The sequence below is a fragment of the Rana temporaria genome, chromosome 13 (assembly GCF_905171775.1).
Source record: "Rana temporaria chromosome 13, aRanTem1.1, whole genome shotgun sequence".
In the NCBI taxonomy this organism is placed as follows: domain Eukaryota; kingdom Metazoa; phylum Chordata; class Amphibia; order Anura; family Ranidae; genus Rana; species Rana temporaria.
Genome location: NC_053501.1, coordinates 33,201,839 through 33,228,647, shown reverse-complemented (window position 1 = coordinate 33,228,647; position 26,809 = coordinate 33,201,839). Strand labels below are relative to the sequence as shown.

At 41.8% G+C, this 26,809-nt stretch overlaps 1 protein-coding gene and 1 non-coding gene across 5 annotated transcripts in view; both read right to left on the bottom strand.

Moving 5' to 3' along the window:
* The window catches only part of PPP2R5E (protein phosphatase 2 regulatory subunit B'epsilon), a 133,959-nt gene that overhangs the window by 9,059 nt on the left and 98,091 nt on the right, over positions 1-26,809 (bottom strand). For 3 of the 4 annotated variants that reach the window (XM_040332344.1, XM_040332345.1, XM_040332346.1), the window contains exons 6-13: positions 19,736-19,866; positions 17,999-18,058; positions 16,129-16,237; positions 15,537-15,590; positions 15,258-15,308; positions 12,397-12,516; positions 7,339-7,466; positions 4,594-4,695 (exon numbers count right to left, since the gene is read on the bottom strand). In XM_040332344.1, the coding sequence (XP_040188278.1) occupies positions 4,594-4,695; positions 7,339-7,466; positions 12,397-12,516; positions 15,258-15,308; positions 15,537-15,590; positions 16,129-16,237; positions 17,999-18,058; positions 19,736-19,866 (755 nt within the window). The remainder of the gene's footprint in view (positions 1-4,593; positions 4,696-7,338; positions 7,467-12,396; positions 12,517-15,257; positions 15,309-15,536; positions 15,591-16,128; positions 16,238-17,998; positions 18,059-19,735; positions 19,867-26,809) is intronic. The other variant, XM_040332347.1, reaches the window with a different exon arrangement.
* Positions 18,240-18,371, bottom strand: LOC120921472. Its single transcript, XR_005744891.1, has one exon. It is a non-coding gene; the product is annotated as a small nucleolar RNA SNORA42/SNORA80 family (small nucleolar RNA).

Here is a 26,809-nt window from a genome sequence, read left to right as displayed (position 1 = left end):
CACACTGAGGGTGTAAAGGCAGTAAAGTTTTTGCCCACGATAACAGCGACTGATTTTTGCTGGTGGAAAAAAACACTTGAGACAAAACAGCAATGAGTCGAAATTGATGCAGATCTTTGAAGGCTGGGCATCCAACTGAAGGCCTGCATCAGCTGAGCTGTCCTCTGATGGTCACTGATCGAATCTGAATTGGCCAAGCCCTCAACAGATAGTTGTCACGTTATCCTACAACGTGAACACCCTAGGAACAAAGGTAGACAAGAACAGGGACCAAAACTTTTGTTAAGACCCATGGGATCACGCACAGGCAAGAAGGAAGCGCCACTTGTGTGGATCACCGCTTTAGCTTTGCTAGGCAACAGGTTGCTCTTACCCCAACTGTTTTTTTGAGTTCCCCAGCAAAGAAATGTCCTTTGCTGAAAGGAATGATCTCAAGCCACTTTTTGAATGCTGGTTCTACTGACTTCAACCATAGCCCGCGCATCTTGACAGAGAGAAGGTCAACCTAGACATGTATGGCATGGAGTCCATCCACGTAATAGCTCGGAGCAATCGACAGGCGTTACAGGTGCCGATGGCGCTCAGGGTCCATAGAAATGGATCCCGGTTTTCGAAACGTGTTTAGCACATAACGCCAATGTTGTAACAATTGGGGAACAAGAGGATTTGAAAAAGGGCCTCAAGTCTCTTATCCACGGTGTCCTTGCAAAGCTGGGAGATCCTCCACTGGCACTGTCAGAGATCACTTTAGGCAAGCAAAAGCCAACCAAAAGCCAACCAAAGAGCCACCCATTTTTTTCAGAAATTGGTCCTTTATAAGATACTATTGAGCAAAGTGCTTACGTGGAGAATACAGTGTCAGGATGCTGCCAGTCACCATACAGTATGCCTTCCATGGAGGAGTGTACAGGAAAGGTCTTGAGTGGTCTTTACTTTTTAAGAGAACCCATACTGGTAACTTTAGCTTGGGAAGTTTCTGGCAACTCTAGTACCAGAAATGGCCACACTTCATCAATTAATACTGAAATAGCGTCAGAGTTTTGGCAACAAGATAGGAAGAGGGGCCGCTCCTGAGCGCAAACCTCTGATTCAGAGGTAGCAGTATCTAACTCCCTCCTCTTTTCCCTCCTCATTCGACTGTCACACTACCCTTTTCCAGGTACAAGACTCCAGTCAGATCTGCACCAGAGATAGATCCCGTCAGAGAGAAGGGTTGTGTACCACCCTGAAGGGACGCAGACTGCATGAAGTCCAATTTCTAAGACAAAGGCGAACATGAACGCTGCAAAATCTTCCTTACTAAGGCAGAAGGAATGCGAGATGCCAGATGGGGCAGTAGAAATATCTGTTAAGGGCACAGAATCAGAGAGGGGGGAGCCGAGTAAGTTATTAGTGGCTGAATTTCGATCAGGAGCTGGTCAGCAGAGCTTTATTGGTCATGCTCCTTCGACAGAAGCCAGCCGTTCGGACCAACTACAGTACACCCAGGCCGAAGTGTAACCAACAAATCATGCTCATTGGAGAAGATAAATTCAGCACCTAAACCACAGGTGTCAAACACAAGGCCTGCGGGCCTAATCTGGCCCTCCAGGCCAATTTATGTGGCCCTCGCACCTCTCCTGCAGCTGCAGGAGAGCTCCAGCCCTCCTCTGGTCCTCCTCCAGACCGTGTACTTTCTGCTTTTAAGCAATGCATCCATCTTTTTCCCAGCAGCAGCATAAGGTAAGGGGGGAGCACTGTGATGTAAGGGAGAGTGGGGGATTCAACTTCTGACGGTGGGGTGGCTCTTGACAACTAATGTAAGGGGAGGTGGCCATCACCATTTTGAGGGCCATCATAATGCTGATGCGGCCCACAATGAAATAGAGTTTGACAGCTCTGACCTAAATGATACCATCAAAGAACAGAGGATTTTTAGAAACAGGAGGAATATACGAGTGTCCTCAGTTTTGTTTCTTTGTCCGTGTTAAATCATCTGAAGGTACACACCTCTAACTCAGTCATCTCTGAACCCACCTGTGTTCTGTACTGTATGAACAAGATAAAAATACTGGGAAGTGGTTATACAGGTGCGTCTCATAAAATTAGAATATATCATAAAGAAAAAAGGTAATTTCAGTAATTCAAACTCATATGTTATATAGATGTGTTACACAAAGTGATATATTTCAAGCATTTTTTTTTCTTTTAATGATTATGGCTTACAGCTAGTGAAAACCCAAAAATCAGTATCTCAGAAAATGAGATTACATAAAGACAAACAAAAAAATTACTGAAAATTATTTCCACGTAGAATAGAGTATGCACTCAGTACTTGGTTGGGGCTCCTTTTGCATAAATTACTGCATTAATGGGGCGTGGCATTGAGGCGATCCGCCTGTGGCACTGCTGAGGTGTTCTGGAAGCCCAGGTTGCTTTGACAGTGGCTTTCAGCTTATCTGAATTGTTGGGTCTGGTGTCTCATCTTTCTCTTGACAATACCCCACAGATTCTCTATGGAGTTTAGGTCAGATGAGTTTGCTGGCCACTCAAGCATAGTAATTGCTGCACATACTTTGGACTTGAGAAAAATACAGTGGACCAACAGCAGCACATATTCATCACTGACTGTGGAAACTTCAAAATGGACCGCATGCAACTTGTATTCTGTGCCTCTCCACTCTTCCTCCAGACTCTGCTGACAAGCTTTATGGAGATGCAGATTTCATTTTCCAGCAGAACTTGGCACCTGTCCACACTGCCAAAAGTACCAATACCTGGTTTAATGATGATGATGATGGTATCACTGTGCTTGATTGGCCAGCACACTCATCTGATCTAAACCCCATAGAGAATCTGTAAGGTACGGTCTAGAGGAAGATGAGACACCAGACCCAACAATGCAGACGAGCTGAAGGCCGCTATCAAAGCAACCTAGGCTTCCATAACACCTCAGCAGTGCCACACTGCATTGATGCAGTAATTCATGCAAAAAGAAACCCCAGCCAAGTATTGAGTGCATGCTATACTGTACATGGACATACCTTACAGTAGGCCAACATATCTGTATTAACCATTTCTCTCCCAGCCCATAGTCATATGAAGTCCGCAGATGGGATCTCCCATCCTGGATGTGCGTCATATGATCTCTTCGGCATCCCTGTGGTATAGAGGGGCAGACGTGCCCGCCGCGTCATAGAGGAGCCGATGTGCATGTCCGGTGACCTCGATGTCCACCCGGCACCCGCGATCACTTGTGACAGAGCAGGAACATGGATCTGGGTGTAAACGCAGATCCACGTACTGTCAGGGGAGAGGAGACAGATCGTGTGTTCCCTGTATAAAGGAACACCAATCGGCCTCCTCCCCTAGTCAGTTCCATCCCCCCAGTTAGAATCACTCCCTAGGTAACACATTTAACCTCTTGATCACCCTCTAGTGTTAACTACTTCCCTGCCAGTGACATTTATACAGTAATCAGTGCACATTTATAGCACTGATCTGTCCGCCACAATGTCAGTCACAATGAAAATATGTAGAATACATATCGGCCTAAACGGAGAATTGTATTTATTTTTTAATTTTGGGATATTTATTATAGTAAAAATAAATTTAATTTTTTTCAAAATGTATGCTTTTTTTGTTTATAGCGTAAAAAATAACTGCAGAAGTAATCAAATACCACCAAAAGAAAGCTCTATTTGTGGGCAAAAAAATCATAAAAATAAAATTTGGGTACAGCGTCGCATAACTACGCAATTTTCATTCAAAATGTTACAGCGCTGAAAGGTAAAAATTGACCTGGGCATGGAAGAGGGGTGAAAATGCCCTGTATTGTAGTGGATAATAATCCTTTTTATTGGCCTTCTGTAATCTAGTTTTCTGATACACTGAATTTGGGGTTTTCACTAGCTGTAAGAGATAATCCTCCAAATTAACAGAAAGAAATGCTTGAAGTATATCACTCCGTGTGCAGCGCATCTATATAAAATATACGCGTTTCATTTGTTTAATTAAATTACTGAAATAAATGACCTTTTTGATGATATTCTAATTCTAGGAGATGCACCTGTACATTCTCTTTATCGTATATCTACACCCAAACACATTGCAGCCTAACAGTCTTTAGATATTGTGGCTGCATTTGTTTCTTTTATTAGGCTTCTGTTGCCTTTGTGTTTTTTTTTTTTTACAGAATGAAAACGTTTATTGACTGAACTGCATCTATGAAGGAGCAGCTTTGTCACTCTAGGCTGCTCTCCTGATTTGGACTACAAAACACTTCCCCCTGTTCTCAGCTCCTTAACATGGGGGGAGAGGAAAGTTTTTTTTTAGCTCACAGTTCAACTTGGAAGGTTGATAATATTATTTGAGATTTCAATTCAGTACACAGGAAGTCACACAGGTACTGAATTTCTGGCAGGATCATCAGGTATTATTTTGTACTTGCAGAAAATGTACTAGGCTTTACCAAAAAAATAAAACCCAATACCAACCAACAGATCTAAAGACTGATAAGCTGCAATATATTATATTTTGTTCTTGGGTTTAGATATACTTTGAGAAAGGGAATTCAACTTTTATCTGTGCTAACAAAAAGTTATAAAAAGTTACCGCTGGCGATCTGACTTGTATGTGGCGGTCAGTTCATCAAACAAGGTGCTGTTCATCTCCATAAACGCTTTTAACACATTGTAGACGAGAGCCACGATCGCCCTGGTGAAAGAAAAAAAAGGAATACAGAGAATTAAAGTAATATACTGAGATGCCAATATTTGTATGAACTTTGTGTAACAAATGATGTTCAGCATTACAACAAAACAAATGTACATCTACACTGCTTTGCCATAAGGTTCCTGTATTGCTTGAGGTGCCATCAAATACATGCTGCAATACACAGGCAAGAATGCTCCCAAGACTTACAAGTACACATGGTCACAGTTCTGCACATTTCATTTTCGGGCATATGTATGCAGGTGTGAACCTTTCAGCTCCTGTGACCAGGCAGCAGTTATGACAAAGGTCAACCTATATGGCTGGTAGACCTGTTAAAAAAGAGTAAGTGAACTTTTGCACTGCCCATCCACCTTGTCATGATGGGTACAGCTGTGCTCAAAAGTTTGCATACCCTAGCAGAAATTGTGAAATGTTGCCACCGATATTCAAAATATGACTGTTTGTGTCTTATTTAAAGTGGTTGTAAATTCTGTTTTTTTTTTTTTAATCTTAAAGTGGATGTAAACCAGATTCATGAAATCTGACCTGAGCAGGTTATCAGAAAATACTGGCAGACAATTTGTGTTCTTCTGCATGAAAGCTGTGCATGAGATGATCTAGGATTTTACAGCAAGACAATGACCCTAAACACAAGCCCAAGTTGACCCTTCAGTCAACAGGAGGAAGGGCCCAGGAGAGCCGAAAAGTGACCTGAGAAGAGGAGGATCTGGGCGGCTCTGTGCAAAACCATTACAAAGAGGCGGTAAGCATGACATTTTTTATAAATTTTTTTGGTTGAAAAATAACAGGAGACTTTAGTATTACTTTATCATGGAACCACTCTGGGGAGATCCCAAACCGTGTAGTTCATGCAGGACAACCAAAGACTTTGCATGACCTGGAGGAATTTTGCCAAGACAAATGGGCAGCCATACCACCTGCAAGAATTTTGGGACCTGTGTCTCCCAGAGAACAGCAGGGGGGACAGAGGAGGCACCGAACGTGGCGTAGATATCCGTGAATACTGCGGCTATCTATGCCCGGAAGTGGGAGCAAAATACCTGTATTAGAAAAGAACTAAGGATATGCAGGCTTTTTTTTTTTTTTTTTTTTTTTTAACAGGGAGAGGATATGCAGGCTTTTGAACAAAGGTAATTGTATTGGTTTACTTGTTACCATGTCTCGTTTTACGATTGTGCCATTCTGTTATGACCTACAGTTGAATATGAATCCCATAAGAAATAAAATAAAATGTGTTTAGCCTGCTCATTCAGGTTTTCTTTAAAAATGGTACATGTTGTACAGTCGATTACCAATTCTCCAAAGGGTATGCAAACTTTTGAGCACAACTGTATACGTGCAAAAGCAAAACAAAAGACCAATATACAGTACTTCTGATCACAACTAAGTAAATGGGGTTCTATTCTTTGACTGCCTCAAATACTGTCCAGGTCTTAAAAATGTATGCAAAAAGGTAAACACTTTGTCAAGTTTTTACTACAGTCTGTCTGGGACACCCTACATTTCAGACTGGTCATGAAAACAAGACCGGAGGAGAAACATGAAATGCTCCGTTGACAATTGCCCAAAATGGGAACGGAGTACACTTTGGGAAGATTTAAGCTGGCCATACATTACTCCGTTTTTTCGTTCAGCCAACTGACATTTATTCAATATATGTGTGACTAGCCCTCTGTCTGCCTTTATCAGACACAGCTTCCACAGTTCAGGGGCTTTTTAATAGTTCTATTCATATGAAATCTATAACTGTCTGGAATTTAGCTTCAAAGCAACCATTGTGTAATAACCCAGTGGCTCATCATTAAAGTAGAACTATAGGCAAAACTTTTCTTTTGCTTTTTGGATAGAGCAAGGGAGGATTAAAAGCCATCATTTTATTTGTTCTACCATCTGTGTCCCATTGTGGAGATTTCACTTCCTGTCCCATAGCCAAACAGGAAGTGAAACTGCAAATTAAGATAATTTCTTGGGGATGCCCAGGTCATCAGACTTTGTGTTCCTTTTGAAATTTCTCCCCTCTATTACTTTTTCCAAAATTTGGGATTTTCATTTACCATCAATGAGAATGGTAAACAGGTGAATCTCCCTAATGAGTGCAGAGACAGGAATAAAAATCTGACAAGTGCTCTAATCCCTCTTCACTCTATACAAAACTTAAAGAAAAAGTTTTGCCTTTAGTTGTACTTCAAACTACCAGTAAAGGTTTATGCTGCATTCACACCTGAGCGTTTTCAGCCCATAAAATGCCCGTAAAAATGCCCAACAAGCAGAATTCTATTAATTTCAATGGCACCTGTTCACATCTGAGCATTTTGTCAGCTGAAGCAAAAATGCCTGAAGCTCAGAAAAGTACATGAGCTTCTTTTTGGGCAGATTACAGGCGTTTTTCTGCTTTTTACATTGGTGAAGTGTTGACTTGTACAAAAACGCTGCAAAATATGCGGGCAAAATCGCGGTAAAAACGCGTGACTTTCCGCCTACAAACAGAAACACTCAGGTGTGAAGGCAGCCTTAGACAGGACTCCTAAGGCCACAAACCCAAGGCTAATAAACCATCTCCACTACAGTACAACTCCAGCACCTGCAGCTGTAACCAGTAAAGAAGCAGCAATTTCCACTTACGGATTCCAGTGTTCTTTAGAAATCCTGTAGAGACTTGCAAACATGATGGGAAGGATCACATTAGAATTCTCCTCTATTAAACTCATTATGTATTCATTGTTCCAATAGTATAGAGCCCGCTCTGCCACCTATTATAAAGGATAAAAAAAAAAAAATACACATGTTTTTAACTAGCAAATTAATGTCCGGAATTAAGGGGAATTCAGGAGGATAAAAGAATTTCAATTATCTATAAAATAAAATACTCCAAACTGATAGTTCTCTTTCTCTTTTATTCTTGAAAGAGGGCACACTTGGTGATCTCCATCTAAAGCAAAGTAGCTTCCATGACAGTATAGAAAGTACAGCGTAGTCTATAAAGTCAGTGTACAGTATACAAGTACAGTGTATAGAGCCAGCGAGTGTGAAGCACATACAGTTAAAACATTACAATAAACATATGCAAGCAGTTTAATCCATTAAAAGGGTAATGTGTGTTATGACAACACATAAATAAGCCCTCAATCCATTATTAAAAAAATGTAAGAATATGCATATAAATGCTTACAGAAGTTCACCTTCCAAAACTCAAGGTAAGTTCAGCACAAGGCATAACTCAAGTGCTCAACCATTCGGAGGGGGTTAATGATAAAAATTACATTTACAGTGCAGCCGATCGTAAATCCTATGCATGGAATGAGATTTGAATGTTTGCTCAGCCAAAAGTTTTACTAAAACTTTTTTTTAAGCTCCGAGTAAATTGAGGAATGATTAAAAAATCCTTGCAACGACTACTGTTTTTTTAAGTCAACCCTAACCCAAACCTTCTCATTCTACTGGACTCTTGCTCGTATCACCAGCCTGGAAGTTAATTGAACCATATCCAGAGCCATGAATATTACATTTTCAGCGGACACATAACTGTTAAGCCCTGTACACACGATCGGAATTTCCGATGGAAAAAAGTCAGACGGACTTTTTCCATTGGAAATTCCGATCGTGTGTATGCCCCATCGGAAATTCCGATGAATTCCATCGAGTTTACATAGAGAACATGTTCTATTTTACTCCGATGGAATTCCATCGGAATTCAGATGTGATTTTGTTGGACAAGGGTTCTTTCCCTTTCAATGATTAGCTAGCAGAGAATTTCACTAGTCACCCAAACTCAATATATAAAGTAAAATTATCACCTCTTGAGGTGGATTCTTTTGCATTCTCAATAGATCAGGGAACTAGGCTTTCCGCATTGCTCCAAATACTACCAGGCAGCGCAATTGGCAGCTCTGCTTAAATACCACAACACCGGAGAAGCCCCCCTTTGGGTTGGACTTGAGGTTTTGGACGATGAACCATACTCTATAGATAACTTGCTCTGGATCAACCCATGTAAATGAGGCCTCTCTCTCAAGCCCTTTATCTGGCACTCTTTACATATCTGGGACACAGTGAAACACAAGGCTAACCTCATCTCACCTCATTGGCCCCAACTATCTTATTTAAAATTCAATCTTTTACCCAGCAGTATCATCATCAAAACATGCTCCACCATTGGCAATGTGACTGACCTGACTGCAAAGTCTCGTGGCATCTAAGGGTTTTAAGTCTTTTCTGTCTGTACAAGCCCAATATTAACACCCCAACTCAGATTTTTAAACATCTCCAAATAAAACATTTCTAAACTACTACATACTTGTCCGATATGGACCTTGGTGTTGAAATATGCTGGCTCTCTGTGTGACCATCACGAAAAATAAAGTCACCCAGGCGACGATACAAGCCAAGATTGAAGTGACACTGATACAATTTGCAAAGGTAGACCATAATTTGGCAACCCTAGGTTGTCAACTCCAGGAAACAAATACATTTAAATAACACATTCTGCATTAGTTACCTTACTCATAGTTACATATAGAATGTCTGGTCATTGTTACTCCCTGGGCTATGGTGGACCATACAGTTAGTTGTTGGCTCTTTTTGCTTCCTCTAACCTTAAAGTGTTTAAAATAATTTTAACTGCCATCCCCTGCTGTATCCTCTGATACACCAATGTTCACCCCCTGGAGAGGGGCTAGTGTTCTGATCTGCACTGTCAACAGTGCAGACTTTTGTTTCTCTTCCTGTGTGGACAACTTTAACACCTACATTACATGTTGAAAAGCTTGTGATTGCCTTTATATCAGCTAATAAAAGGTTTGATTTCAAAATCCTCGTAAGGACATTCCACATACAAATATATTTGAGCGGTAATGGTGGGAACAGTTTATCAAATATGTAATTCTTGTTTTCTATGAGCATACTTCTTAATTGAAATTATTAATATGTATATGGCTCCCTCTAGTGATTTATCTGCAACACTGTTTGTTGTTAAGTTTACCGGAAATCTAAAGTTACCACTCAGAAAAATTTAAGATTTTCTGTCAACAGCCTGTTAAAGCCCAACTCCAGAAACAAAATACATTTAAATAGCACATTGTGCATTAGTTACCTTACTCCTCTTTATTTCAAACTCCTGTTCCTGAGCTACCCTGCAGTGTAATGGATCAAAGATTCAGTTTCCTCTGAGCAAAGCCAATATTCCCATCCTGGGGAACAGACATTTTCCCTGCTTGTTTTCACTGAAGCGCCAAACGGGACCAATGTCCCAGAAGATTTCTCTTGCCACTGGAGCCTATGAGAGAACACCCAGCCACTGGAAGTGTTGCCTCCACCAATAGCAAACAGACAGTGATGTGGACACCAGAAGAAGGACCGAAGTAATCAGACGAGGGAATGATGATCATCATGTAAACATGGCTATGTTCGGATGCAGAGAGAGAGAGGCAGAGAGAGGGAGAGAGAGAGAGAGGCAGAGAGAGAGAGAGAGAGGCAGAGAGAGAGAGAGAGAGGCAGAGAGAGGGAGAGAGAGAGAGAGGCAGAGAGAGAGAGAGAGAGGCAGAGAGAGAGAGAGAGAGGCAGAGAGAGAGAGAGAGGGAGAGAGAGAGGGAGAGAGAGAGGGAGAGGGAGAGGGAGAGGGAGAGGGAGAGGGAGAGAGAGGGGGGGGAGAGAGAGAGAGAGAGAGAGAGAGAGAGAGAGAGAGAGAGAGAGAGAGAGAGAGAGAGAGAGAGAGAGAGAGAGAGAGAGAGAGAGAGAGAGAGAGAGAGAGAGAGAGAGATAGGAGAGAGAGAGACACACACTTTTAAAATGTTTGGTTTAACCAATAGTTAACCAGGAGTATGAAGACACTGATGACAAATAAGCAGGTGTCTACTAAGTAAAATGAAAAGCTAAAATAATCTTCAGGTGTCACCCTCTTGTCTAAGCAACACGAATCACAAGACTAACTCCAACAGCGCTACACTGATCTAACAAGTATGTTGAAGTCTCCCTGACATGATTGGCTGCATGCTTACTATGGGTCAATCACCTGAAAAATACTACAGCCAAAGACAGCTGGCGACTTTTCATGGGATGGCAAGCAAAGATAGACACACCATTTAGCCATATCCTTAGGACCTACCAAAGCACACCCCTTTTCTTCCAAACTAGCCCTGACCTGTCAAGGCATAGACCTCTGAAGGTAGGCCGTGGTATCTGGCACCAATCAATAACAGATTCTTTAAAGTGGCACTAAACTCATAATTGTTCAAAACTGCCGACAGGCAGACTTTTTTTTTTAACAGAAGAGACTCAAGAAGTCTCTTCTGTCATACATGTCCCCCCCCCCCCCTGCCTGTCAGGGTGTAATGTGATCCGAGTCACACATGTGCAGCTCAGACCACATTTATGGCCCGCTCAGCGCGCCTCAGAGATGCGACTTCCGTGCAGATGCGCGCGAATGACGTCACATCGACTCGGGCAATCAATCGCCTGAATATGTGAAACCTGGAACGAATAGTGGGTAAAGATGGAAGCGCCGGGGACCGGGAGAGCCCTGCCAGTACTTTGCTGAAGGGCTCCATTTGTAGGTAAGTCTGTCATAATGTGCTAGTATGCAGTGCATATACTAGCGCATTATGGTTTAAACCTACAGGGGATCACAATATTCTGTATTGTAAAAGACTTTACTATCGCTTTTAGTCTTAAGTTGCAAGGTGGGGCCTCCATGAATCAGACTTATTTTTCTAACACATCTCATAGATGCTCGATTAGATTAAGATCTGAAAAATGTGGAGGCCATGTCAACACCTCAAACCATTCTTGAACCATTTTTGCAGTGTGGCAGGGTGCATTACCCTGTTGAAAAAGGCCACTGCCATCAGGAAATACCATCTCCATTAAGGTGTGTACTTGGTCACCAACAATGTTCAGGTAGGCAGTACATGACAAGTTACTAAATGGCAGGACCACAAGTTTCCCAGTAGAATATTGCCCAAAGCATCATAGGCTGCCTCTGCCAGTTTGCATCCTGGTGCCATCTGTTCCCCAGGAAAGCGACACATTGCACCCAGCCAGTCAGATGATGTAAAAGAAAACATGATTCATCAGACCAGGCCATCATCTTCCATTGCTTTGTATTCAAGTTCTGATGCGCACGGGCCTATTTGTAGGTGTTTTTGAATGTGGACACACATTGGCACCCTGACTGGTCTGTGGCTACGCTACCCCAATACACAACAAACTGCAATGCCCATTTCTTCAGCTTTCAACACATCAACTTTAGGAACAACATGTTTATTTGCTGCTTGGTATATCCCAGACTTTCAGATGTCATTGTAACAAGATGTTCAGCATTAGTCACCTAACCGGTCAGTGGTTATAAAAGTACAGCTGATCAGTGTATGTCTCTCAGTCCAGATTTATTTTAAGATGCAGTTATGGCTCCTATACAGAGTATACATTGTATAGGCTGTGGAAAATGTGTCATCACAATGAGGACTTGAGGCCAAGCATGATAGCCAAGCATGATAGCCAAGCATGATAGCCAAGCATGTCAACCCTCATTTCCTGCAATCTATTCTTCCTGCACAGTCATGGCAACAGCCATACAAGTATGGAGACAGATGTGAGGATAGCGATTTTGGATACAAATTAAAATAAATCCTCGATTAATAGAAGGGTCAAGTGACATGGCCTCTAAATGGAAATAGAAAAGCTCACCTGGAAATGAGGGCTGGAGACACACTTGGAAATCTGTTTAAACAAAGGCTCCTGGATTTTAACAAACTGTGATGGTTCAATGACATCCAAGATCTCTTCAAGCTCCCCAAGAAACATAACCTAAAAGAAAAAAAAAACACACACCAATCTTAAAAGGTTATAATTACAGTTACATGCAACAGAGCAATTCAAAAATATAGACAGACATAGTGTAGTAATATAATAGCCGCAGCAAAAGTAAAGAAACAGCCCCAACTTATGTAGCCAGTTACATTAAACATTCTCCCCGGCTGGCTCTACCTTTATTTTTTTTTTATTTTTTTTATGCACTGCCAGTCTGCTGCTTTTTTAAAACTGGCATTAAAGCTTCACAAGAACTGTGTGCCATTTGGGCTGCCCGCATCCTAGCAGCCGTCAGTTGATAAAAACACACTTCTGCACAGCTTACTGTGACCATTACACACAGGTGCCCATTGTTCAATTCACCTCCTGTGAACCTCCAGGCTATTAATGGATGGTCATAGGGGGTGCAGATTAAAGCCACCCTGGGCTTACAGGAAAATTATGCAAAGAATGGCACCCACATTACTACACTGTTCTCTACATCAGTGGCCTCCAAACTACAATACAGGGGCCAGATGTGGCCATTCTTCTTGCTGACACCAATGATGGGCGCGATTTCTCCCACTGATACCAACAATGGGGCACTATTGCCCCCACTTATACCAATGGTGGACACTGTTCCTCCTACTGACCAAAAGGAGCTATGGAATTTCTTTACTCCTATGGTATACCAGACATTTTTGTCATTTTCATTTTCGATCCCCACAGGCAACAATCTGGCCCCCTTAATATCTAAAGGACAGCCCTTTGTTTAGAAAGTTTAGAGACCCATACAATGGCCATACATTATCCAATTTTCCTAATTATTTTGCTTTAGTAAACCTAATGAGGTCAAACCTAAACACTTTCAATTTGTATGCAACCAGGCAGGCCCTTGGACTACATAGTTGAAAGTAAATCTAAATAAAATAGAATAAAAAAAATTGTATAATGTATGGCCAGCTTTAATCTACATCACAGAGGAAACCTAAGCACAGCTGTAGTAAGAAGAGAACCCTAAGACATCAGGCAGCTGAACCAGACAGCTTAAAAAAGGTATGTATAAAAAGCAAAGAGTTGCTGCTCCAAGGGCAAGGGGTGGGTCTGTCCAACCTATAGGCTTTGTATCATTAGTTTCCTGCATCACTTGGAGGATGGAAGCTCTGCACACCTGCCATTGCAAAGGGATCAACCATCTCAGACTTTTGTTTTATAAAATGGAGGGGGAAACGTGCACTGGAAACACACCAAGTGAGAAGAGCGAGCATGGAGCTCAGTAAAAAAATCTCATCGAGGCCAGCAGGTGGCGTACCAAACAGATCACCTATAGCCAAATTATTTTTGGTAGAACTGACCTTTTAAAGCAGCCATGTCCATAACTCATTTTAGGATATTGTAAATTGAATGTAAATGAGTAATAAATATAGGAGCCTTCATGGCTGATCTCCTTTGGAAATTGCATGTCTGTTAAGCTGAGCCTCTGGTTCCAAAACACCAAGATAAACCCCAAACAAAAAAAGTAATACAGTATATACTCGAATATAAGCCAAGATTTTCAGCCCTTTTTTTAGGGCTGAAAATACCCCCCTCGGCTTATACTGGAGTCCGTGTACTTGTCAGGTCGCGGGTGTCCATTTTTCAAAAGTTGCGGCTTCCTCCTGGTCCGTAATAGGCATTTGACACTGTGTTCTGCTACCGCCTAATACAGTGTCAAACGCCTATCATGGACCAGGAGCAAGCTGCGACTTTTGAAAAATGGACGCCTATCACGGAACGGAACCAGGAGGAAGCCGCGACTTTTGCAAAATGGATGCCTGTCAAGAATACAGGTACAGAGGTTGCATCTTACCAATCAGATGTATTGGTTGCATTTGTTTCTTTTTTTTTGGCCATTTCCTCTCTGTTTTCACCTAGTGATCTGGCCACAAACTAGTGTTGCCAACCTACCAGATTGAAATTTACTGACACAGCATCCAAAATTCACTGGCACAGCCAAGTTTTTACTGGCATTTCCAAAAGTTACAAAATTACAGTTTAAAGTACAAATTTCAGTATTTAGGCTACAAATAAGTACAATATGCAATTAGATGTGATTTAAGGTAGACATAAGGTCAAAAAACATATTTCTTATTCTTTTTTTTTAAATAGTAAGTAGGTTTAATGACCTGGAACAGGGTAAGTAGATCAGAAAAGTCAGAAGTCTTGAAAGCGCCGTTCCACCCAAAAGTGGAAATTTCGCTTATATGCTCCCCATTTATGACAGGTCCCCTTCCCCACTTCCGGGAGATTAAGCACCTCCTTCCCCGGCCTCACCAATTGTAAATGCAATTTTCACCATAACCACTTATGATTCAAGGAGAAATGTCTTAGGTGCCCATTTACATCTCCACCTTGCGTCTCATACGTGTGCATTAAGTCGCACATTAAGTTATTTATCTGAATGGGCTGCCTAACACACATGCACCATTTTAGCCAACGCAGTCCACCACAACACACAGTAATGTTTTCCAGTGCATTGTGGTGTGGTGCAATTCAAGTGCTTTTAGATGCTATTCAGAATAAATGGCACGCAGTGCACAAATGCATGTTGCTACAATTTTTCAAGAAGGAAATTGTGTGAATCTGTCTTCAATGTTCTAGCTGCTCCTAACAATGTAACGATTGTAAAACAATACTGAAAATAATGTGCCAATTTTTCATTATAGCAATTCCTAAACTAAAAAAATAATCAGTTTGACCAATGCCTAAAAATGAATTACCTCTTTTTGACTACATGTTTTTGGCCAAAATTTCATCAGTCCTCTAATAACCTAAAAAGTAAGAAGAAAAAAAAAACATTTAAAAGCAAAAACTGTTTTTCTAGTTGTATTCAAATCCTTTTGCCTTATGTTCACTGAGGGACACAGCTCACAGCATCAGACTTGTATACACAATATTATATATTCACCTACAAATGTACAGGAATCTGTGGTGCTGTGTTTTTCAGTGAACGTGGCGCAAGGTACTTACTATAATGCACAAAAGTCAGCAATACTTACTGGTTCTGTGAGGGTGGGGTCTTTTTCAAGAAACTGTACTATACAGTATGCCAGCTACAAAAATAAGAAAAAAGAGCAACAGTTTATAAAACAATTATATGCCTTATAAACAATTCTATACAATCCCTGCCAATCAGCATCTGATATGTGATAAATGGGGGTGCCCTGTATCAGAAGGTATGTCACAGGGGCAAAGAACAGGACAGGACCTTGTGCCAGAGACATCTGTAAAGGGATCACTGCTTTGAAAGAAAGAGTATGGGACCTTTTCTGTGGCATGATGGCAGGGGATGGGCCTTTTTTTATTTCTAGACGTTTATTTGGGCTTTACCACATTCATTCCAGTGTGAATGCACCCCAATGGGTTCTTTAGCCGTTACCAATATATTATTTTGCATTACGATTGCGATTTTGTGTAACCTGCTGGGTGAATGAAAAAAAATAAAAAAATTGGCCTATGGTCAGCTTTAGTCTAGGATAACATTTCCTTTGTAGGCAGCTAATCAAAGAAGGGTATACTGGAACAGACAGGAAAGACAGTTAAGCAGCACAATATATTCACATTTCCATAGAATTGATAAAAGTAGTTTACCTGTGCGTGGAAAAGGGATAAGCTCCTGACAGTATGCAGGGGAATCAGCACTTTCACAAGGAACTGTTTATGCTCCGCTTTCAAAGGTAATGCAAAGCCATTTATAATACTGAAAGAGAAAAGAAACCATAAGAATCAAACTTTTTATATAATACACTAATAAGGAAAAATGGTCTTGTGAGTACTGGACTGTTCAGTCCAAGAGAAGGGCTAAATGAGGATGCAAATGACAGCCCCATTCCAGGCAGGTAATAAAAAAAGAAACTTGTAGGGGGGCACCCTCACACTGCATGGGTTAAAATGTTAGTGAAGCCTCTTCTCTAAAGCGCTCTGTCTGGTGGTCACATTAGGTACGATGAAGGACCCTTACACCTACCGTAAACGGATGACAAGTGCCTGCCTGCAACCCTAAGCATCAAAGAAAAAAGCTCAGGCAGCTGGGGGGCATGAGGAAAAGGCAAGTATTAAAACCATTTTCTGGTAAAGTTAAAGTGGAACTAAAGACTGAAATTCCTTTCCAAAGGTCCCTCTGGCGGCGACATCTTCTCCTGTGTGCCAGTTTCCTTCTTTGGCTGGCACATGTTGATGTCACTTCTGCACATGTGCAGAAGCTTGTCATTTCGGAACACAGGATCAGGCCAGCCCATGTAAGATGAGCTGTGCATGCTGTCCCAGCGAGTTGCTTTACTCCCACTTTAACCTTAGCAGTGCATAGAGGTGGGGCCGCAGCAAAGATTTGTTTTTTATCCTGGAGTTCAGCTTTAAATGATAAGTTCACTTTTCGTAACATGTTACAACCATACTCAGGATGTACCATGTAACATATTACCAACAGACCGGCCCCCACCCCTCCCCGATTTCTGTTGCGACAGCCAACAGGGTTCTTCTCCGTCCCCACTAGCTGTCACAAGGTAATAAAAAAAAAAAAAAATATGTGGCCAACGGGGCTTCACCCACCCACCCGTGTCACTGATTGATAGGCTTCTGGGCATGGAAACTGACAAGGTCTAGCAGCCTTTGCGGCTGTTGGCTTGCAGTATTAAATGAACAACCACTGCGCTGTGGAGCGTTGAGGTAGTTCATTCATGCTTCCTGTCAGATTGTATCTACTTACCTGTACGGGATTGACGGGCAAAAAGGATACACTGGCTCTGCTGGAGACCTGCATGGCACCAGCAAAGTTTCTGGTAGACACAGGAGCCCATTTTAATTGAGCAATATTAGAGGTTTTTGTGCCACTGGGCTCAGTTTATTCAATTGTGGTCCCGCTCATCTGAAAATGCATGGCACACACTTGGTGCCCCATTGATGACTCTTGTGTATTGGCTTTAGGCTTACAGGAATTTTTAAGGACAAGTTCACCTTTTTAAAAAAAAAAATGCACTTTTTTTTTGCAGGTATAAAGGAGGAGCCTGCAGAGCATTTGCAGGTATAAAGAGGAGCCTGTAGAGCAGGGGTCCTCAAGCTACGGCCCTCCAGTTGTTCAGGAACTACAATTCCCATCATGCCCGGTCATGTCTGTGAATGTCAGAGTCTTGCAATGCCTCATGGGATGTGTAGTTCCGCAACATCTGGAGGGCCGTAGTTTGAAGATCCCTGCTGTAGAGCATTGTACGTGTGATTAGATGTCCAGCTTCTGCAGACTCTCAGGATAGCTGTCTGCTTCTATGGGGAGAGGCTGCGAGTGCTGGAATATGTCCCACCCTAAAAAACAGGTGCAACGTGTTCCAAAAGGAAAGTTATCCGTCAAAAGGAGGCCTCAATTACAGCCAAAAAATGTATAAAATCAGGAGCATTTTTGCTAACAGAATGTAAACCTTAGTAAGTTCCATAAACTTCTATAAAGTACCATTCCTCATTGTTCACTTACCTTCCTAATATTTCCAGCAGTTCTGCTACACCATTAAAGTGTTCAGTTTCATAAACAAATCTGAAAAAAAAATTAAAATAAAATCACAACACAAAATCTAAATAAACATTTTCCTATCCACACTTGACCGAGTTACCCCAGCTAGAATAATGGGTGTAGAAGAGTACTTTTTTTCCCCCCCTTCTTTTAAATCAAGCGCACGTTTTAATAAATTTACTTCTACCATCTCAAAAGCAATAGCAACTGTACAGCTTCACTTCAGTGGTCAGTCCTACAGAGGGCTTACCAATGGTTCGGAGCTGATGTTTCTCTAGCATGGGGTACACTATGAAGGGATTACTGAACAAATCCCACCATAAATCCATTGCCATGCTAGTAAATGCTATTCATTTTTTTTTTTTTTTTACAACATATTTTTTGTTTTTATTTTAACCCTCAGACAATATTACTGGGTGTGGATTTAAAGAGAATTCATACTTTGCTCAGAGTAAGAAAAGTAACATATTTATAAACAGTATTTACTAAGCTTCCCCACGAACCATTACATAAAGGGTAATGCACAATGTCACCACTAGGGGCTCAGGCATAGAGACTGGATGATCAGGTAGAGAAGGCTGAACTGTAGGGAGGAGGGAAAGCGTATGCTCCTCTATACTCTTATGGGAGGTCTTGTGGGAAATCATGCTGCGGATGGAGCACGGGGAGAAACTATTATTTGTGGTACCTCCCATAAATAATTTTACCTCCTATGGGCAAATCTACAGGTTCACTTTGGAATGGAACATCACCTGAAATTTCACTGAAAGGGAAATCTCATGTAGCTATACAGAACATATTTACAAAGTAGGGAAAGGGACACCCATAGCGTCAGTGGTAAAACACTGCTATTTTTACTGCCGACGCTATGGGCGGATTTGCTGCGCATTTCAGCCGCTAGCGGGGCGCTTTTAACACCCGCTAGCAGCCGAGAAAGAGTTAAAACTGCCTCCAATTGCGGGTGGTATAGCCGCGCTGTCCATTGATTTCAATGGGCAGCAGGGGTGGAGGAGCGGTAAACACACTGCTCCTTTACTGCTCCAAAGATGTGGCTAGCAGGACTTTTTTAGACCCCTTTCACACCGAGAACGTATTACATGCACTATATTGTTAAAAATAGCGCTTGCAATCCGCCCTCAAACAGCTGCTCCGTTGTCTCCAGTGTGAAAGTCCGAGGGCTATCACACTGGAGCGTTGCGCTAGCAGGACGGTAAAGTTCTGCTAGCTGCATCTCTGGAGCGGTGTGTTTACCGCTCCTCCACCGCTGCTGCCCATTGAAATTAACGGGGGTTAAAAGAGCCACGCTAGCAGCCGAAATGCGCCACAAATCCACCCATAGCGTTGGCAGTAAAAATAGCGGCGTTTTACCGCCGACGCTATGGGTGGCTCAGTGTGAAAGGGGTCTTACCGTCCTGCTAGCACAACGCTCCAGTGTGAAAGCCCTCTGGCTTTCACACTGGAGACAATGGAGCAGCCGTTTGAGGGCAGATTGCAGGTGCCATTTTTAACGCTATAGCGCCTGCAATACGCCCAAGGGGTCTAATGCTGCCCGCATCCCCGCTGAGGATATTTTAGCTCCACTTCCTGTGTGGTCACCAGGACAGGAAAATAAATAGCTAGGATTAAAATTACAGCCTATACATAACTTGGATCATTTTCAATATTCAGAGGGAAAAATATTATAACAGAAAACACACTTACCGTAGAAAAATATTGTTAATCTGTTTTCGAATAAATGCTCTAAGTCCCAGGAATTTGCCATAAATTCTGTGTAAGACTGTTTTTAAATAGTCCCTTTCACGAGGGTCTTCACTGTCGAAAAGCTCTAACAGCTGTGGAAAAAACACAACAAAACGTTAATTTATAATACAGACAGGCCACTTCACATTCTTGAGCTACAAATGCCAAATTGGAAAACTGATTCATTACTTGCTTCCCTGTAACAAAAAAACAAGCACAGGATCAGTATTCTAAATCAGCCAACTTCAACTACAAAAATTGTATATCACAGCCCCTTTGGTGCTAAATGTACTTCAAAATCCAACATCCATGGTTTATTAAACCAAAAACAATCTGGGCTATTGGGCTTACAAGAACCCAAACAACTACCATGTGTGTAAAAAAATTACTTTTATTTACATAATAAATTTAAAATCATTGTATACAATACATGCGCATCCGGTAGTGTAAATAGGACGCGTTTGTATGATGTTGGATTACTTTTTCCACATTTGATTTTTTTTTCTACGTGTTTTGCCACACGGCTTCTTCAGGAAATGCATTCAGACATTGGACTTTACTTCTCCTTCACGATTTGTTCATAATCTGGTCCCAATCCTCATTTCACCAGAGGTAGGAACCAACACACAAGGATATCTGCCATGCATCCATTTTGCATATACATGTTTTGCGATTTTTGAGGTATTGTAAACCTGTATGTGAAATGTACTTAATTGATGTACATGTTCTTTTATTTAGTAGATGAGTTTCCACGCTTTTCCTGAAGAAGCCATATGGCGAAACATGTAGAATAAAAAAATCAAGTGTGGAAAAAGTAATCTAACATCATAAAAACGCGTCTTAGTTACACTAACGGATGCACATGTATTGTATGCAATGATTTAAAATTTATTTTTATGTAAATAAAAGTATTTTTTTTTTTTTTTTTTACACATATTGTGCCATAGTCATGTTGTAATGCACCTATAAAAATTCTCTAAAAACTGCTATCTAGTGCCTTCATATTATATATATAATTGTTAGATTCTGGTACTGTCCACAAACTTTTAATTTACAGAAAAATACCACGTTTGGGTGAGGTTGCCCCTTTATGCTGCAACACACAGATTCACCTATAAGTAGAGCCTATGAACAGCGAATGCAAGGAAAGGCAAGCAATAAATGCATCCATAACCAACTCGTGTATATTTACACCCTACCTGTAGTCAAAATATAAAGTAGAAAAACCAGCATATGGGACATCATTTACAGTCTGGAGGATGTGTCCCTTGTGCTGATGCTTCTTTTTGTCAAAATCTTTCACCTTAAACCAATTACATTATAATAAGAAAATAAATCAGCGCAAAAATGACAAATGAACCCCTGTATAGCAGCTGAACACCAGGGTCAATAATCACAAAATCCCTGTAGAGAAACAAATACAGATGGTGCAGCGCTCAAATAATATAATAAAAGATGATTAGAAAGTCCATAAAATCGCAGTACACCTCCAGTGAGTGCCAATGTAGACAGACAGATGACTATGTAGGTAACTTCACACGTGCTAGACACACATCCACCACCACATGAAATGGCCTCTCACCTCACCACCTGGACCCTTTGATTATGGAGGGTCAAATGCGCTTTATGTGTGAATATCAGCAAATCCAACAGTAGTAGAGATGTCACAGAGAAACCGATTGTTTATTACATGACCTGGGATGACCTAATGCCAAAACCGCTGAAGAAGTCCCCGCCCATAGAGGACGTAACGCGTACGGAAGGAGCGTTGTGACGTCACCCGCGGCTATCACTTTGCTCAATATACACGCTGTATACATCGGCACCGATCGTGGTGCCTTCATTGTGAGTGTTTTTTATCTTTTATTACGATTAAATCGTTTATCCAAATGGAGAGCACTATGTTTTGGCATTTGTTTATTACATGACCTGGGATGACCTATCGGTTTCTCTGTGACGTCTCTACTACTGTTGGATTTGCTGATATTCACACATAAAGCGCATTTGACCCTCCATAATCAAAGGGTCCAGGTGGTGAGGTGAGAGGCCATTTCATGTGGTGGTGGATGTGTGTCTAGCACGTGTGAAGTTACCTACATAGTCATCTGTCTGTCTACATTGGCACTCACTGGAAGTGTACTGCGATTTTATGGACTTTCTAATCATCTTTTATTATTTTGAGCGCTGCACCATCTGTATTTGTTTCAGTCAATTACATTCCTGGTGCATCCAAACAAAAGGCGTTAAGAAAAGATTTATAGTCTCTCTGTTGAAAGGAATAGCAGAAAAGTGTGTTCCCTACCAGCATGCTGCAAAGTACCCTTTCCTGTCTGTGTGGAAGCAGTGGTCTATCTGCATATGTCAAACACAACCCCTGCAAAGTCCAATGCGGACCAATGTAACTATGCAAAAAAAATAATAATCTGGAATTCAGCTTTTTAAAGTTCAGTTGTGTATTTAGAGCTTTAAAGCAGGCCTATATTTTTGTTGACAAGACAATAGAACAAAAATCTCCTGCGCTCTGGTGTTTCGCCAAACCCGGATGGAAGTGTAGTCTCATGGTAAAGTCTAATGCCGCATACACACCATCACTTTATGTGATGAAAAAAAACGACATTTTCTGTGAAGTAAAAAACAAAGTTTTTGAAACTTCAATTTTCAAAGACGAAGTTGCCTACACACCATCGTTTTTCTCACAATGTTCTAGCAAAGCGAGGTTACGTTCACCACGTTTTTCCATTGAAGCTCGCTTCATAAGTAGCTTCTGGGCATGCGCAGATGAAAAAACTTCGTTTTAAATGACGTTTTTGCTACACACGGTCAATTCTGTGAAGTAAAAGTTGACGTTTTGAAAAACGACACATAAAATTGAAGCATGCTTCAATTTTTTTTGGTCGTTTTTTAGAAGACATAAAACAACGTTTTCCCCCACACACGGTCAATTAAAGTGACGTTTTTAAAAACGTCATTTTTTTTTCATCACATAAAACGACCGTGTGTACGCGGCATAAGATCTTGCAGCCCTCCTCAGAACAAAGAGTGTTCATATAGCTAGAGAAAAAGAAAAGAAGGGAGGGCACACCGACCTAGTGCATTACCACTTAAATTTGATTAAAAGCCGTCCATTGGTCTGTGGTTCCACTGGCAGGTGCCATGAGGTCAAGTTCCTAGCTGTCTGATAAGCGCGCACTTGAGCTTTCTTTGCGAGTAAGACCTATATTTTTGTTGGACACCATTTTCTGTGTTTTGATAATCTTTAGTATTTGAGTCTCTGGTGCAAAGTAAGATCTACAACGTGTGCCACAGAAGATGCTTTCAATAAGCTAGGGCAGGGGTGTCAAACTCAATTTCATTGTGGGCTGCATCAGCATTACGATTGCCCTCAAAAGGGCCAGGTGTATCTGTAAGATTAGATGTCCAGCGTATCCCCTCCCCTTACATTAGATGACAAGAGCCACCCCACCATCAGAAGTTGAGTCCCCCACCCTCCCTTACATCACAGTGCAACACGCCCTTTCCTTATAATGCTGCTGGGAAGAAGCTGGATGCATTGCTTAAAAGCAGAAAGTAAGGGTCTGGAGGAGGGCTAGAGGTGCAAGGGCCACATGAAATTGCCTGGAGGGCTGGATTTGGCCCGCGGACCTTGTGTTTAACACCTATGAGCTAGAGCACAGGTGTCAAACACAAGGTCCTGGTCGTACTCCAGACCCTTACTTTCTGCTTTCAAGCAATGCATCCAGCATCTTCCCAGCAGCATAAGGAAAGGGGGTGCACTGTGATGTAAGGGAGAGTGGGGGACTCAACTTCTGATGGTGGGGGGGCTCTTGACATCCAATGTAAGGGGAAGGAATGCGCTGGACATCTAATCTTACAGATACAATCGGCCCTTTTGAGGGCAATCATAATGCTGATGTGGCCCGCTTTTAACTGTCAGCCTTGCAAGGTCTCAGGTGACTTATAGTTCTGCAAGATTTCAATCCACTTATAAAGTATATGAACTCAAAACCACAATGTTCTCGTCATTATAAATGCAACCACTCAGCAAACTAGTGTGCAGACTTTATTGGTTGAACTAGATGGACTGGTGTCTTTTTTCCAACCCAACTATGCAATTTTCCTCAAAAATGTGGTACATTTTAAAACCAATTGCTACATATGAACAAATGATAATCTCAATATTTCACCAACTGGATGTTACTAACACTTTTGTACACTAGATGGCAGACTGAACCTAGATCTTAGACCTAAAATAGCTGAAACTTCCTAGAAAGAGATACCATAGTAATCTCCAGGAAATATTGTCTCTAGAGAACTCCACAAATGTGTCCCTGTGGCAGAACATGTGGGTACAGGTGTTTTCTGCCATGAAACCTGCATGCAATCAATAAATGTTTACCATGTTGTCTGGAACCCATTATGGTACAATGATGATCAACACAGGCTTCACATTTCCTATACTAAATGTATACAAAAAGTTGTCTTCCCGAGGGGACACTCAAAAACAGACATTTTTTTGCCTAATTAAAAAACACCAACATTTTTTGAAAAAAAAAAAAAAAAAAAAAGTTTTTCTTAGTTTGTCATAAAATTGAGTTTTCACCCTCACTGACGGGCACTGATAAGGTGGCACTGATGAGGTACTGACCGGTGTTACTGCTAGGCACCGATTGTCACTGTGGTGGGCACTGACAGACTTTGGTATTGGGGCACTGCACGCCCCTGTGGGTGCACACCTGAATGTTGTCCTGCTGGACGTCATATGACGCTCCGGGCAGGATAACAGAACCACTTCCCGGCCGTCAATCTGCTATAGGCCGGGCGGGAAGTGGTTAAAGCAGAACTAAAAGGGAAAACATTTCATTACCCCTGAAAGACTTTTTTACTATCTGTAGCCCACTGGGGAGATGCTGTCCCCTTCACTTCCTGTTCCATAACCACAACAGGAAGTGAGAGGAAATCCCTGCACAGTGAGGGAAGACCCAGGTGTCACCAGAACTAGCGTCCCCATTGGAATATTTCCCCTCTATTCCTGTTTTGGGGACAAATACAAAGATGGGTCTTTTTTTGTCAGAATCCTAGGTGGTTTCAAAGGTAGATTTCGTAGGACCGCATAGCAACAGGCATTTCCAGAGGAGTAAAAAAAAAATGTTTTTTTTTTTTTTTTTACTTTTTTAGGTCTAATGAGCACAATAATGAAAAATAAATTTTGGGATGGAAACTCCACTTTAAGCTCCACTTCAGGTTATGGTGGAAAATTAAGTTTTAATTCAACAATTGTAAATTTTAGGGTTCAGTCAACATTTGGGTAGGAGGAAAATAAAGTAGAACTAAAAAGGCAGAACCCTTCTTTCCTCTTTTTAAATGAAGGAAGGGTTATAACCCATCACGTCAGCAATCCCCCCCGCCCCCCCCCCCCCTTCACTTTGTCTTCTAGCCAAAACAAGAAGAGAGAGCAAATCCCTCCAAAGTGAGGGAATCTGGTTGTCACCAGAACTAGTGTCCCCATTGGAAATGTCTCCTTTAGTCAGGTGACAACCTGAAAATGAGGGGTTCTTTTACTTTTAATAACGGTGAACAGGACAAATATACGAGGAGCGCAGACCGCAAAAAAAAACCTGACAGGGGTTCTAATCCCTCTACACTATATCCAACTCAAAAAGGTTTACCCTTCAGTTACAAAAGCTTTTTAGTTTTGAAAGTGGTGGTTAACGGTGAGAACAGCTTTCAGGTTTGAATTGCTATCTATGGTCATTATGGTGCCGATTTGTGAGGTTAGGCACTGATGCTCAATGAGAAGGCCTGGCAAGTTCCTGTAGCCCAAACTCGCTCATCCATTCCTTTATGGATTAGAGCAGAGAGTGTGAGCCAGGCCTTCTCGTCCACATCAGTGCCTGACCTCACAAATGCGCTTCTGGGAAAATGGCCAATTATTCTCATAGACACACTCCTAAACCTTGTGGACAGCCTTCCCAGAAGAGTTGAAGCTGTTATAGCTGCAAAGGGTGGGCAAACTCAATATTGAACCCTATGGACTAAGACTGGGATGCCATTAACATTCGTGTAAAAGGTGGGTGTCTCAATACTTTTCATAATATAATGAATATGTGTATGTACAACATTATACTAGTATATACAGTATGTCAAAAAAGTGAGTACACCCATCTTTTCATGTGACAACACTGAAGAAATTACACTTTAATACAAGCTGTACACTCATTTACATTGTAGCACAGTGTAAATTTGCTGCCCTCTCAAAATAACTCACAGCGCCATTAATATCTAAACCACTGGCAACAAAAGTGAGTACACCCCTAAGTGAAAATGCCCAAATTGGGCCCAAAGTGTCAATATTTTGTGTGGTCACCATTATTTTCCAGCACTGCCTTAACCCTCTTGGGCATGGAGTTCACCAGAGCCTCACAGGTTGCCACTGTAGTCCTCTTCCACTCCTCCATGACAACATCACGGAGCTGGTGGATGTTGGCGACCTTGCGCTACTCCACCTTCCGTTTGAGGATGCCCCACAGATGCTCAATAGGGTTTAGGTCTGTAGACATGCTTGGCCAGTTCATCACCTTTACCCTCAGCTTTAGTTAGGCAGGGATTGTCTTGGAGGTGTGAGTTGGGGTCGTTATGTTGGAATACTGCCCTGCCGCCCAGTCTCCGAAGGTAGGAGATCATGCTCTGCTTTAGTATGTCACAGTACATGTTGGCATTCATGGTTCCCTCAATGAACTGTAGCTCCCCAATGCCGGCAGCACTCATGCAGCCCCAGATCATGACATTCCAACCACCATGCTTGATTGTAGGCAAGACACACTTGTCTTTGTACTCCTCACCTGGTTGCCGCAACACACGCTTGACACCATCTGAACCAACTAAGTATACCGTGGCCTCATTAATCCATGTCTTTTGTTTGCTTGTCTTTAGCAAACTGTTTTCGGGCTTTCTTGTGCATCATCTTTAGAAGAGGCTTCCTTCTGGGATGACAGCCATGCAGACCAATTTGATGAAGTGTGAGACGTATGGGCTGAG